Consider the following 15,218-nt stretch of genomic DNA (forward strand, 5'->3'; position numbering starts at 1 on the left):
ATAAATGTATTGTATGAAAATTATGATAGATTATAACACCTCAGTGCTTATGTAATACCATGTTAACTATATATATAGTAAATGTTTTGAATAAGTTAAGAAACCGTATACACAATACTCTTTGTTATTGATTCGTTCAGACGACTCGTAGCATACGCTGCTACACATTAAAGAAAGTAAATATTTAGAGAGAGAGAGAGAGAGAGAGAGAGAGAGAGAGAGAGAGAGAGAGAGAGAGAGAGAGAGAGAGATCAGCTGTTGAAAAGTAATCATATGCACTGTTTTTGTTTGTTTATTGAAAAGAAACAATTATCATAGAGATGTTTAAGGTTTTAGTTTCTAAAATGAACTGTATTTCTGTTAAAGAAAGTATAGATATAACACACTGCTCAAGAGACAACCCATAAGACATTGCGTCATACTTCAAGAAAATACGTAGCGGCTAGGCTTCGAGTTGTGTAACGAAAACACCGAACAGTTACAGTAAGTACAGTTAAGGTGCATTGTAGTAATATTATTGTATATATATTACTGTAATATACACCACAGCATCATTGAGTATTAGGTTACAGTACAGCATCACTAGATTGGAAGAACTTTTGCTATACTGTACAGAACAGTAATGGGATGATGAGGACTTGGTAAAACTTTACCTTAGCACAGTACTGTAATGTAATCGTACGGTGCCCTGTATGTAGTGTACATATGTGCAAATGTACTGTACACTGTCCACATGATTAGAAAATGTTGTAAAAACCAAATTAAAACAATATTAGCCAGTATTTACTGTGTTAATCATCCGCTCGGGCACCTGTTCTTGGCAAGGGGCAGTTACTTTTTAGGTAAGGAGTTAGCCCACACTAGTGCAGCATTTATTCACGAAAATTCCCTTTTCACGCCTGTGTCTATAACCTAACTATTGCGAAGGAGGACTGACTATTAATTTCTGCACCGTTGTTCTGTTAGTTTGTTATACATATTGCATTTGATTTTTCCTAATTCTGACCATCCTTCACCTTCAGATCTTCCTGGACAGTAGCACCCTGTTCGTAATACTAGGTATGCACTTGATGTTCTTCCTAATTGGGTAGTTGAATTGGTAGAACTTCAAAAGTTCAAACTCCCAGCAAATGTTTTATGTTTAACAGGCTGACATAAGCCTGGGTTCATGAATTTATATGAACGATCTGTTTTAATATCACTATTCTTAAAATATTTTATGGTTTTAATGTCTTTACTCTTCTTAAAATATTTTATTTTAATTTTCTATTACTTTTCATGTAGTTTATTTATTTCCTTATTTCTTTTCCTCACTGGGCTATTTTTTCCCAGTTGGAGCCATTGGGCTTACAGTATATCATTCTGCTTTTCCTACTAGTGTTGTAGCCTAGCTAGTAATAATAATAATAATAATAATAATAATAATGATAATAATAATATCCCATTGCAATGGCTCAGGCTGGTTTACTCAGTTTCCCTGGTCCTCTTGGGATTAAGGACAATTCTTAAGAACACCTTTGATGTCTCGACAGCTGGAAATGTGTATGGGGACCTGTTGGTCAACTGCTGAATGTTTTCCTTCTGCAACCTCCCCTGACTATCTCCAGCGCCTACTTCACGTTAAGGGAAATTTTACAGCTTACCGCCAGGTGTTCAATCCCTCAGCGAAGCAACACGTATTGAAAGATTTAAACACCAGAATACATGTCTTCGTGCACACCAACACTAGCAAGCCACCTCTGACGCCTCCTTACACAGGTCCTTTCCTCATTATCCTTCACAAAACTGAAGGCATTTTTAATTACCGTATATTTCAGCGTATAAGACGACCCTATATACCGAAATTTAACCATCAAAAATTGGGGGTCGTCTTATACTACCGTTATAAAAATCACACCTTGAATTCTATGTCTGGTTTATCAGTAGGCTAGCCTAGGTTGAGGTGAGATAATCACCGACACACATGAAATGATTTACATTAATATATAAATGTATAATGAAAGTAATGAAACAATTTTTACCGTATATATTATTGGCATATCTACAAAAAGGGCATAAATGATAAATTCGAGGAATAATTCCAACTTTTAACCATACGAGCACAGCTGAGAAAATGTAAACATTGAGTATTGGTTGCGTTGTTAGCAACTTTTTCTCTCGCTAACCTTTCAGTAATTTTAATGCTATTGTTAATTACGATAGTAATAACATATAGGATATCATATTATCTATTTGTTTAAAAATTATTATTTTTAGCTGTAAATAACAATTTTGAATTACAAACGGTACAATCTTTATTTCTCAATAAAAATTACGGTACATTACAGTATTACATTTAAAACCTAAAAATTTGTAAAACTTTATTTCCAATCAATATTAAACATCAAACATGTATAAATCTAACACCACTAAAACTCCTCACAGTTATCACTGTCTATTTCGAAAAGCTGTTCGAACATATCACGAGATTTATCATAAACGGAATCATCGTAAGGATTCCAGTCCGGTTCCGGTGAGTCGACTTTGGCTTCGTCGTCGCATTCGTACAATAAATCGTCTTCACTGCCATCCATGGCATTTGAGATCCGGTATTTTAAAAATTATTTTATGATACTTTCTACCTTTACATTATTATATGCATTTATAACAAACTCGCAAAGAACATCAAAGAACATAAAAGAAGAAGAAAGAGGAAGAACGGGCATTTTGTACGTGAGCAGCTGATGAGCGTAAACAAAACAATGCAGGCTAGGTGACGCGTGTTCTAGGAAAACAATAAAGGATTTCTTTTGTTATTTCATTTATTTTCAATTTATAAGGATACAGTAAGTAATATCATCATCTTTACATAACCTATATTTCATAAGATATCTGGTATTGCAAAAGCTAGCCTAGGCTATACACAGATGGTTTTATGATTGAGCAGTCGTCTTATACTACCGATATGAGATAAATTCATAAAAATTTGCTCAAATTTTGTACCTCGTCTTATATGAAGGTCGCCTTATACGCGGAAATATACGGTAACATTCATGGCAAAGAAGACTGGGTCTTCATTGATCACTTAAAACCTGTTTATCTCCTGCAAGATAGCACGCTTGCAGTTTGCATCTCTATTTCACATGTATATGCTTTTTAGGGGGGAACCATGTACCACACATCTTTCATACTCGCTTGTACAATGTAATGCTATTGCTTTTTTTTATCTCCCGCGCTCTCCTGTAAATAGAAAAATCTGTTTGATCTTGCCATTGTATGTTTCACATTTTTGGAATTTTTTATGCCATGGTTGCCCTCAACCATTTGTGTATAAGCTCATTATCTTGTTGAATAGTCACTTATGTTCACCTCGTCCTTCTGTTAATACCTAACAGCTACCTCGTGACGCTACCAGCCCATTATTCATGTACCTTCTCTGTAATTCTTATTAGCATCCCCTGTAGGGGTTGTGGTATCTCTTTACATGGGATAGTACAATTCATGTATGGCTAAGCATCTATCTTTCTCTCATTATAAAGAGATAGGTGGTGATAGTGGCCTCTCTTGGCTTTTACACAGATCAAAACTGGAACACTTCCAGGTCAGGGAAGTTACAGACCCTTCCAGTTTTGGTTCCAAGGAGACTTCCAACCATCTAATCAGTGAGCTTCCCTAATTGAAGGACTCATGTTTATATGAATAGAAAAATACAAATTACTTTTAACCCTTTTACCCCCAGGCTCTTTGAAAATTTCCAACCCTTAACCCCCAAGGGGTTATTTTTTCCCCAGCACATTTTGCAGTATATTTTTTTAAATTGCTCTAACACCCTTAATTTTTGTCATAGAGAGGTCAGGTTGGTCTCATTCTCTTGGAAAATGCCTGAATTTAAAAAAAAAAATAATCAAAAGATATGAAAAAAAAAATTATAGCATTTGTTTGCAAGGACGTACCGGTACGTCCATGGGGGTAAAGGGGTGAGTTTTGTGAAACGTACCAGTACGTCCTTTGGGGGTAAAAGGGTTAATTAACATTTGTTATTTTAGTTTAGAAAATTGTCTTTTTATTTCAGAAAACTCCAACATTTTCATCTTGCCCTTCTCCAATGATAGTTGTTCTTTTATTTCAGATTTTTCATCTGAAAGGAAATAAACATCCAACACTTGTGGCAGGATTGTGTAAACTGCTGGATATATCTGCAAGAGATACTGGACTGGGAATAAGGGAGAAGAGTCTGTGTTGGTTCATGCTGCAAGATTTTGATGCACAGAATAGTATTGAAGAGGATGTCATCCAGTGATAAAGAGAAGATAAGAAACTCTGAATCATTAGAATTTCCAATAAAAAGCGAAATGGAAGAATCCTTTTCACACGCTGCTTTCAATTTGGAAAATAATAATGTGGTAGACATTGCCGGGCTCTTTGAAGATGACTCTCTTTTCATGGATCCAGACATGGAATTCAAAGCAGAGCCAGAATTTGAAGCAGAGCCAGAATTTGAAGCAGAGCCAGAAATATTTGAGTCAACCGAAGGTGACATGAAATATTCTTTCGACTCAGATGCATCAGAGAGTGAGGAGGATGTACAAATCAGCAAAAGGGAAGTCGATGAAGAGGAGAAGGAGAAGAGTGTAAAGACAGGTGTGAAAGAGGAATGTGTCATACAGTTGGGATCCAGTAAGAAAGAGGACAAAGGAAAGGGAAGAGGAAGAGGGAAAAAATGTTTGCATAATAAGGAGGAGCATATCGAAAAAAGTGGCTCTGAAAAACCTCTTTGTAAAAATAGTTATTCTAAATTTCACAGTGATGTTGGTATGATGTTTAGTAGGAATTTTAAAGAAAAACAATTAATTGGAGTACTTAAACCCACCAACACTCACAAGCTAATTCACACTGGAGGCAATTTCAGTTGCAAAGAATGTGGCAAAACATTTTCTACCGAAATTGGTCTTAAAGCACATTATGGGACTCACACTAGGAGGCGGTTATTCAATTGTAGTGAATGTGGCAAAGGGTTTTTTTTGAAAAAGGATCTCGTAATACATTTGAGAACGCATGTTGGAGATAAGCCATTTAAGTGCAGTGTCTGCGACAAAGCATTTTCTCGGAAAGACAACCTTACAACGCATCATAGAATTCATACTGGGGAGAAGCCATTTAAATGCAGCTTCTGTGACAAAGCATTTTCTCGGAAAGACAACCTTACAGAGCATCATAGAATTCATACTGGGGGGAAGCCATTTAAATGCAGTTTCTGTGACAAAGCATTTTCTCGGAAAGACAACCTTACAGAGCATCACAGAATTCATACTGGGGAGAAGCCATTTAAATGCAGTTTCTGTGACAAAACATTTTCTCAGAGACATCATCTCATAGAGCATCATAGAATTCATATTGGAGAGAAGCCATTTAAATGCAGTTTCTGTGACAAAGCATTTTCTCGGAAAGACAGCCTTACAGAGCATCATAGAATTCATACTGGGGAGAAGCCATTTAAATGCAGTGTCTGTGACAAAACATTTTCTCAGAGACATCATCTCATAGAGCATCATAGAATTCATACTGGGGAGAAGCCATTTAAGTGCAATTTCTGTAGCAAAGCATTTTCTCGGAGACATCGTCTTACACAGCATCATAGAATTCATACTGGGGAGAAGCCATTTAAATGCAGTGTCTGTGACAAAGCATTTTCTGAGAGACATGATCTCACAAAGCATCATAAAATTCACACTGGGGAGAAGCAATTTAAATGCAGTTTATGTGACAAAGCATTTTCTCAGAAAGGCAGTCTAACTGATCATCGTAGAATTCATACTAAGGAGAAGCCATTTAAATGCAGTTCCTGTGATAAAACTTTTAACAGGAAATCACAAATGAAAAGTCATATGAAGATTTGTGCCAGAAAAAAATTGTAAGGAATTGGGAAGTCGGGTTGAAAAGAAGAGATTCCTGTTACAAAGGGATTAAATTGTCATACTTCCTGGACTCTAGTTGTACTCTGTTGTTAGTTTACTTAACTGGAATTGAGTCCATTCCTTTGCAAATGATTCTGTATGGAACTTTTACAAACAAGTTGAATGGAATTTTGATCAAGCAGCAGAAACATGTTTGACTGAATGAGATCTTCCTTGGTGATCAGCTTCTTGAGATGTTGTCATCTCTTGTTAACTAGTTTTGCACCTCCTCGTCATACAATATTTAACAAAACTGGGGATACCTGAATTCAGTGATTATCGTTTGAAAGTCACTAACTGGCAGCTCACATTCTTCACGTTTCTAATGAGACTAGGTTTCTGGGACAATGCATTTTGAAACTTCACTCAATAGAAGATACAGTTCATTAAGCATGATTTTAAGAATTTGTACTATTTTTTTTTTTATCAAAATATCATCTCGATCATTATGGAAAAATTAACCCAATAATCTTTAATTATGATAAAAATAGAAAATAGAAATACTTAATGTTCCTGACTTTTTAGCAACCACAGTTATGTATTTAATGTAAAGAATGCACCGGAGATGCAGTTGTGTGTGAGGTCTAACCGGACATCAACTGACAGTCTCATCGTGGCACTCTCACAAGCAAGTCATCTGTCAAATAGGGTTAGAGCTACCCAACAGTTTTAGGATAACTGTAGCTAGTTAAACTTATTTCACCAGATTCTCCATAAAATATTGATATAACCAATCTTCTTAACATCAACGAAACAACTGTTTATAGAAGGCTTAACGATACAGTGAGGGAGAAAAATTGAAAAACCATCCTAGGAGGTGAGAGACCACGCTGCTACACAACAGCAGAAGCAGCTTAAGAGTTATAAAGCCAATAGCATAGGCCTAGACTCCAGAGCCATCGTATCATCATCATCACCATTATTATTATTATTAATATTATTATTATTACTATTATTATTGTTATTATTATTATCATTATTATTATTATTATTATCATTATTATTATTATCATTATTATTATTATTATTTCTAATTTTTATTATAATTTAAGATACGTTGTTATTGTATTTCTTTAGAATCTGCACATAACACATGTGGCTGAATATGTCTGACCTGATTACAGTTTTCTGTTTGTAAAGCAAAAGTAAAATAGTAGAATTAATTGTACTTCTGATACTGAAGATAACTCACCACCTCGCATAATTATTTATTTACTTTTCTCAAACTGAAGAAACCTATTGGAAGACTAGAATTATGTAAGTAGCGTTGACTATAGTCTAAGCTATGATTTGTAATAAATTTATTGCAAGTTTTTAAATCACGATCTTAACTAACGTTTATTTCATACACAAAACGAAATAAGCAAACAATAAGTAATAACTTTGAAATCATACCCCAAATGCATAAATTGTTCTTATGAAACTATAGGGCGCTGCTTAAACTTTTCTCCATCTAGACACCCTCTTTCCCAATTTGAATCCTTTTATCCAGACAGGCAACAGACTGTACTGTACTGTACCTCTGACTCACTAATTATTCACACCCTTTCTTACATAAGAATTTTTGTCTGTTAGAAACCTGAAGAGTATTTGTGGAAATTAAAGAATTAAAGGAAATACTTGGACAACAGAAAATAAATTTTCTAAATGCATTTGTCTGGTGATCTCTTGTGCTGTATGTGCTGGAGGAGAGACCTCATTACTGCTCTACATCTTTCTTTTATGATCTTACAAAGTGAAATTTCACTCAATTGATATATTGTTATGCTAAAACTGTTTTTTTTTTATTTTAACTTCTATTATTTGTTTATCCTTATATGTCATGCAAACCTTCGACCTTTGATTCGATTATGACTTCAAGTAGTAGTAGTAGTAGTAGTAGTAGTAGTAGTAGTAGCTGATGGGTAGGTCCCCAGGTAGCTTAATTATGTTACAGTTTCTGTGGTACCTGCCATTAGGAAATACACTTTTTCCCGTTTGGCAGCATCTCCGTTGCTGTGTTTGTGACCACAACAAGAATCTGAAGTGCTCTGTCAGCAGACGGCTGCTGAGTGTAGAAGGGAGGGGCACTGCGCTCTTCTTCCCTTCAGCAATCACATAATCACTTCATAATGAATATAAAAGCTTTTTTACACATAGATTCAGTGCTGTATTATTATTTAGAGTAAATAATATAAATATAATTCAGATAAATTATTCGATAAGAACTTCATTATGAATAGAAGGATTTTTTGTTTGTTTAGATTGAAATACAATGTAGAATAAAGCAAGCTTTTGAAAAATAAAAAACAAAGCACATGCAAATGTAAGCTATCGGAGTAGGGACAAATCTCATATGCAACTGCTGAGGATGGATCCGCTGCCTCATAGTGAAGGGGTTAAGTTCCATGTTGATACAGACAAGCCAGTAAGTCCTCCTCGAGTCCCCACCACTGGCATCTTTTGTTGCTCATTTATCCCCTGTGTTTCCCAATACTGATTTTTCTTAAACACCAAAGTACTATGATACTCTAACATTACTATGTGGACTGAGTGATCAGGTTGGTTTATTGGTTGTACATATTGTGCACTTTTCCATTCTGACTCTACTCATGATCATCATTTCATACCTTTCAAACTAATCAATGATCTTTCCAGCCAACCCAACCTTCTTTGACTGACTGACAATCTTGGGACATGGTCTGCCAAAGCTAGCGGTGCAAAAGACACTGCCGGCTATCTTGCATACTCTTTTTGTGCATTGATAATGTGTCAAACTTTGGCATGAGTTTTCTTACCTGATTTGTGTCCTTGCTGATAGAAAGGTTCCTTTTCAAATTTGAATTATGAGGGAAAGTTCAGACGTCCTAAGTACAAAACATATTACTTTAAAGTTCTTCTTAAATTGATATTTTTATCAGATGGACTATAAAAAAGGAATGTTTTTGTATCTGTAAAATTGTAAATTGACTTTGAAGATTTGTTCTAATTTGTCCTTATTTGTTTGTGTGTAACTGAAGTTTATTTTATTAATATTCTTATACCATAACAAATGATTGTTAATTTGAGATGTTATATTTCTACCATGCATTTTACAATTTATTAAATAATCTTTATAACAATTTTCGTATTTTATTTACACTTTTGTTCCTTTCACACTTCTTTATGATGAAATGAACAGGTCTCAATAGAGAAAGCATTTAGAATTTGAGATATTTACTTCTAGATCTGAGAGATTGGTAATTAACAAACAAGTATTCAAAGGAGAAGAAGAAGGGCATAAGCCATGCAATTCTAAACTCACAGGGGCAAGTGGGTGAAAGTTTTATTGTATTAAGATTCCTTTATAATACTTTGTGTCACTGTTTACTCCACCTTGGCAAACAATTTAGGTGATTTGTTGACACTATAAGGCTTGGACATGCTCTTTGCACTCACTAAGATAGATTATTTCACCAAACTTTCACCTTAGCTCCACAAGGCACTAGAAGAGTTGTAAGACTCAGGCTTACATGGCTGAGGACTATGAAACATGAATTACATAATGAATGGAGAAGTCTTGATCTAAAAACCCAAGATAGAGACGACTGGCAAAATCAAACGGAGGCCCTTTGCGTCAATAGGAGTAAGAGGTGGTGATGATGATGTTTACTCCAAGAAATTAAAGTATTTTGTTTTGGTTTTTATATGTAACCTGATCTTGTTGAAGTTAGCTTGTAAAAACAGACAAATTTTCCTTATTTATTGACTCTTTAGTCTTTGATGAGGTCAAGCAAGATTGAATGATCAATGATATAAATTTAAAAAAGGGTTGGATCATCCGGTTAAGGGGAGTCAGGCGTCCAGAACACGTTACGTGTTTTGTGGTTTTCTTTGGGTTTGAAGGGCTTCCCTTCAAAGGACAGGCTAGTGAATGTCGTGTTTCAGTAGAACGTTTCTGCTTCTGCCAAGGATCCCATTGGCCCGTCTCCCTCTAGAACTAATGTATGACCAATGATAGAAATTCAAAAACCTTTAAGGTTTCCTTTTTTCGAGCCCAATATTTAGAAAATTTCTGTAGATTTCAGTGTAATAACTCGAACTACTGTGTATTGAAAATTTATATCCTGGTTTTCTATTGTTTGATGCTAGATCACATTACAATCAGTTTTAGTTATTTTTTTTTATTCTGCAATGCTTTAAATTGCTGTACAGTTTAATTATTCTGTACTGTATTTTGTTACTAAATAACCAGAAACTGTTGATACTTTTCTCTAAGGGTTGTTTTTATGGTCCTATCACATGTGGAAACCCTGTGCCTTAGACCTACAAGATCAGTTTTTCATATACTTTCTTAGGTATTCCGCGTTAATTGTCAAACTCCAGTTATCAAAATACTTTCAAAAGAAGGAAGTCTTCAACTTCATGCAAGCCTTAATATCTTCAGTTTGTCGGAGAAAGGTTGACCGAGTCCGGTGAACTTTTTAAAGCTACTAAAATTAAACTTAATTCATGACATATCTGACCTAAACTACATCAGTTTGGATAATTAAAGCTGAAATTACTAATAAGTGAAGAAATGCTGACCAATATTGTACTGTGATATAAGCCAAGAGTGTTTTACCGCATGTCAGTTTCTGTGTAAATTTTGTGCATTTTGCTATAACAAACAATAGCAATTTTTGCAACTTATTCAATTTCTTGTTTAAAGTACACAAAGGAAACATACTTCAGCAAGATCACTATAATAATCTTTACTTGAAACTTAGTTGTATAATCAAATGGAAACTTGTTTCATTTAAAAGGCCCCACTGTATATTAAGTATTCCCAAATCATTTTCACAGCCACAAATCTCTCATCTCCAACCAAAGCGTGGTTATACAACCAGCCTCCACTTTTTCCGAGTTTTAGGTAGTAGAGGAGAAAGTAAAAACCCTTGAATACTTGCTACCCAATTATTATTATTTTTTTTTTTTTATTACTAGCTAAGCTGCAACCCTAGTTGTAAAAGCAGGATGGTCTAAGCCTAAGGGCTCCAACAGGGAAAAATAACCCAGAGAGGAAAAGAGATAAAGAAAGGATTTGGAAGTAATGAACAATTAAAATAGACTATTTTAAGAACAGTAACAACATTAAAACAATTCTTTCATAAACAAACAATAAAAACTTAAAAAAAAAAAAACATGGGGAAGAAAAATAAGATGGAACAGTGTACGCTCAATCAAGAGACTTCTAACCCAAGACATTGGAAGACCTTGGTACAGAGGCTATGACATTACCAAAGATTAGAGAATAATAGTTTGATTTTGGAGTGCCCTTCTGCTAGAAGAACTGCTTACAATAGCTAAAGAATCTCTTCTACCCTTACCAAGAGGAAAGTAGCCACTGAACAATTACAGTGTAGCAGTTAATCCCTTGAGGGAAGAAGAATTGTTTGGTAATCTCAGTGTTGTCAGATGTATGAGGACAGAGGAGAATGTGGAAAGAATATGCCAGACTATTCGGTGTATATTGAGCAGATTGACCTAAGTCTCACTTTATTGTTTATTTGTTGTTTACTTTTAATTCATATTTTTCATTTTCATTTTATTGTTATTATGTAACATTCTGCTTTTCAAGCTAAAGCTGGAACTTTTCTTCAGGCGACTACAATCAGACATATATGTACAGTATGTTTAAAAACTCAATCTTTATATTTAGAGGAAATACTGTAAACTACACTGGGTGTATGCTTCTTTAGGAAGGCAGTATTTACTAGAATTTTCAGAATCATTAAAAAAGTAACACTGTAAGAATTTGTACAGTATTTCTTCTGTTATTAATTCACTCAGCAAATATAACTAATTAATCTCCCAATGTCTTCCTTGAAATTAAAAGGAAATATTAAGTTTTAAACTCAGGTCAGTAAAAAGAATAGGTTGGGAAGAGATAGAAAAAGATGTATTGATATTCCAAGTAGGCCTACCTGTAAACAAGTAACTGTCTCTACTGATCAATCTTTAAATCTTGAATTGATTGACAAAAAAGGTAAGATCAAATTGCCATAGGATCAGTGTTATGCCATTGAATGTTAGAATACTGTTTCGTGAGTTACATATGGTTAAATTTGGCTTTCGTCTCATAAACAGACATATTTTAGAATACCATATACAATATTCTTCCATATTATACATAACTATGGAATTTTGCAAGGTTAAGTTCAACATATCTTTTATTTTCAGAAAACTCTTGCACTGCTATTACAAAATATAAAAAATAGAGCTCTATAAACTCATACTTGCATTGGTAAGAATTAGATTGTTTGTTCCAGGACCATATACTAACCTTACACTCTTTACATAGGAGTATTATTTTGGTGACAGCTTAAACCAGCCGTTAAAGCTTTAACGACGGGTAACTACCATCAGCTAGTTAGCGAAGGGGGACAGCGGGGTCTCACACAAGCATTATTAAACAATCGTCACTTTTTATTTCGGCTCAGTAGAGTAAAGGCGTAGTGTTGCTCTCCCATCAAAACCTTTTAACCAGATTACAATTAAAAGTAACAGGCTTAAGAGTTTTAAAAAGATTCGTATTTTCTTTCAGGTGGTGATCAAGACTTCCCAATTGTGTGAACTCCATTACTTCCCTTGGGGAAACCTGGACGAACGAACGTTCCCTTAGCAAAGCAATGCCTACCACCTCCGAGGGAAGTCTATTCAATTGCCTCTTGCGGCAACTCCTACTTAACTTTGAGGCTTTAAGATCTCCCCACTAAGGAAGGGTTCCAAGTATTACAGTTTAATGCAAAACTCTCTGCTTCTGCCCACCTTCGTTCCTAGAGCTTCTGCAGTTACAGACAGGTTCCCTTCAGAGTTTTCCAGTCGGAGCGATCACTTCGGGGTGAACCCGGGAACTTCAGGCAGCACTCGGTGTCAAGCTTCAACTTGAGCTCAGCTCGTTGAGGGGAAGCAGAGACACCGCCCAGAGGTTCGCCTTTAGGTATTGCACAACAATCCCTTCCAAGGGAGAGTTATCCTCCACCAGGTGTTGGGCAATTTCCCCTTCTGGGGGAGAGTTACCCTCCACCAGCCACTATGTAGCAATCTTACCGCTTGTGGGGAGAATTGCCGACAGCAGCAACAGGGGGTTGATCGCCTTCCCCATTTTGGGAGAGAGACTGTCTTATCCTGGTGGTTCCCACCTCAGGGAATTCCTTCAGCGAGAACTGGGTTTGTCCATGCCTTGTTCCTGCTCTTTTGAACAAAGACCTTTGGAGCTTGGCAACAAAGGAGTTAGGTGACTGCTTGTAGTTCCTGCTCATCGCTGCCATACTCTCAGGGTACAAAACAAATTTTGTTTGCAACTTCCCTGTGGGGTCTTTACCGCAGATGGTGATAACTGCAGACCACTTGCGGCTGCCGCCTCCCAACCACAAGTCTCGTAGGCGTTAACTCTTCGGGGTTATTGCCAACATCGTGCCTTTGGGCACAACAAAGCCCTTAGAGCTTTGTGTGGCCAAGCCCTTCTGACACTGTGCCTCATGGTTTGAATATCTTACGAGGGAGAAACTTTTTTTCTAAAAGCTCAGCACAGCGTTTTTTGTTCCATTCTGAGGGGAAGACATAAGGCTACAGTACTCACTAACCCCCTGTGGGGGTTAAGTTGAGCATGAGTACTTTGGTAAGACAGTTTCGCAGAAAAGTCATGCGCAGTACTGGGCACCCGCCCACTGAGTTCTATCAAGGTGGGTGGGCAAGGTCATCTGCCTGACGAAGGTTTGCAAGCAACTCGGGTTGTGCTCCTTACTACCCATTGTGAGTTTGCAAGACCCTACTTCGGTAGGGCACAGAGCTTTAGCTTACTGCTGCCTCAAATGCGCGCTACCAAATTATCTCTATCCATCCTTACAGGTAAGATTCAACTCTTTCCTCTCTAGCGTTTGCTAGAGTCCGGCAGCGTTCGCTAGAGTCCGGCAGCGTTCGCTAGAGTCCGGCAGCGTTCGCTAGCACCCGGCAGCGTTCCCCAACGTTCCCTAACTCTCGCCAGCATTCCCTAATGCCCAGTAGTATTCACTAACACACGCTAGTGTTCACTAATGCTCACCAGCACTTTCTGATACCCGTCAGCGCTCGCTAACTCTCGTCAGTGCCCGCTGATAATCGCCACCCCTCGCTGATACTTGCTGGCGTTCGTTGGCAATCCTGGACAAACCTGCCTAGTGTTTGTGTTCTTTGCAATCTGGGGCAACATGCGAGACTGCGCTTCGTGAGAAACTCCCTTCCCTGTGCAGGTGTACACAACACTTTCTGTTGCGCCTGCTCGCTCGCCAAGACAAAACCTCAGGGTTATTGATGCATATACAGATTACTGCCGATCGCTTGCAGCTGCTGCATACCATCATTTTTGAGTTGCGTGAAACGTAATCCTTCAAGGTTACTTGCTCTTGCTTGTATTCCCTACAGAATGGAGTGCTCTTCGGAGTACTCACACAACGGACTGGTGAGAAATACATTTGTAAGCTTATTTTCTGAAAGCCTCTATCCCCAAGTGAATAGTGTCACCTTTTGCTTACCTTTACAAACAAGAGCAAGCTAGTAATAAATTATGGGAATGCTTTTCCCGCCCACATGGCAGGCAGACAAACATTTAATACCGACATAAGTTGGATTGCTCCGCTAGCTGCATGTACTTTTCTTGGATGTACACATGCTCATGAACAGGTTGACAAGGCTACAGCAAGTTGACAATCAATTTCTTTGGATAATAATATCTTGATTCATCACACATACATTATTCCCGCAAGTGGGCTCAGGCTCGTTTCCCAACACTCCCCCAAAGGCAAAGAAGTTATGTTTGCACAACTGCATGCAGGTAAGCGATCTTTTCTGCTGACAAGGACTAAGTATCATTTGTACAATTAGAACTTCGTTTAAATAAATCATTAGTTTTGATGGTTATCTTCCTTACAGGAAATCAGGTTATGCATTAACCCTCTACCTTCCTGTAGCCAGACATAAACAGTTTACCCTCGAGTTGACTCTTCCTTCGTTTCAGTCAGTTACTAATTAACCTTGGGATCGGCCATCTTTGTATTTAAAATATTTAGACTCCGAAACTTTGCGTAAACAAATCTGTCCCTTGAGAGGACACATTCAAAACTTATGCTAGTCTTGCCAATCATAGGCAACGAAATACGAAAATATTCGTTATTTCTGAGGGATCTAGGTCATAGGAAGAAGTAGGTATTGATTGTGAGCGTTGATCAATGTTCTCCAATCAAGTTCTGGATGCAACGAATCAATCGAGAGGTGCTCATATTTTCATCCTACCTTGTCGGTCCGTTT

The 15,218-nt window shown here is 36.9% G+C and overlaps 1 protein-coding gene across 1 annotated transcript in view; it reads left to right on the plus strand.

Annotated features, from left to right (window-relative positions):
- The window catches only part of LOC137618636 (zinc finger protein ZFP2-like), a 30,735-nt gene extending 24,408 nt beyond the window's left edge, over positions 1-6,327 (plus strand). Inside the window, exon 2 of the mRNA XM_068348759.1 lies at positions 4,109-6,327. Within this exon, the coding sequence (XP_068204860.1) occupies positions 4,242-5,894 (1,653 nt within the window). The 5' untranslated portion in view covers positions 4,109-4,241 and the 3' untranslated portion in view covers positions 5,895-6,327. The remainder of the gene's footprint in view (positions 1-4,108) is intronic.
- The last annotated feature ends 8,891 nt before the right edge of the window (positions 6,328-15,218 follow it).

Source organism: Palaemon carinicauda, chromosome 25 (genome assembly GCF_036898095.1).
Source record: "Palaemon carinicauda isolate YSFRI2023 chromosome 25, ASM3689809v2, whole genome shotgun sequence".
NCBI classification, from domain to species: Eukaryota; Metazoa; Arthropoda; class Malacostraca; order Decapoda; family Palaemonidae; genus Palaemon; species Palaemon carinicauda.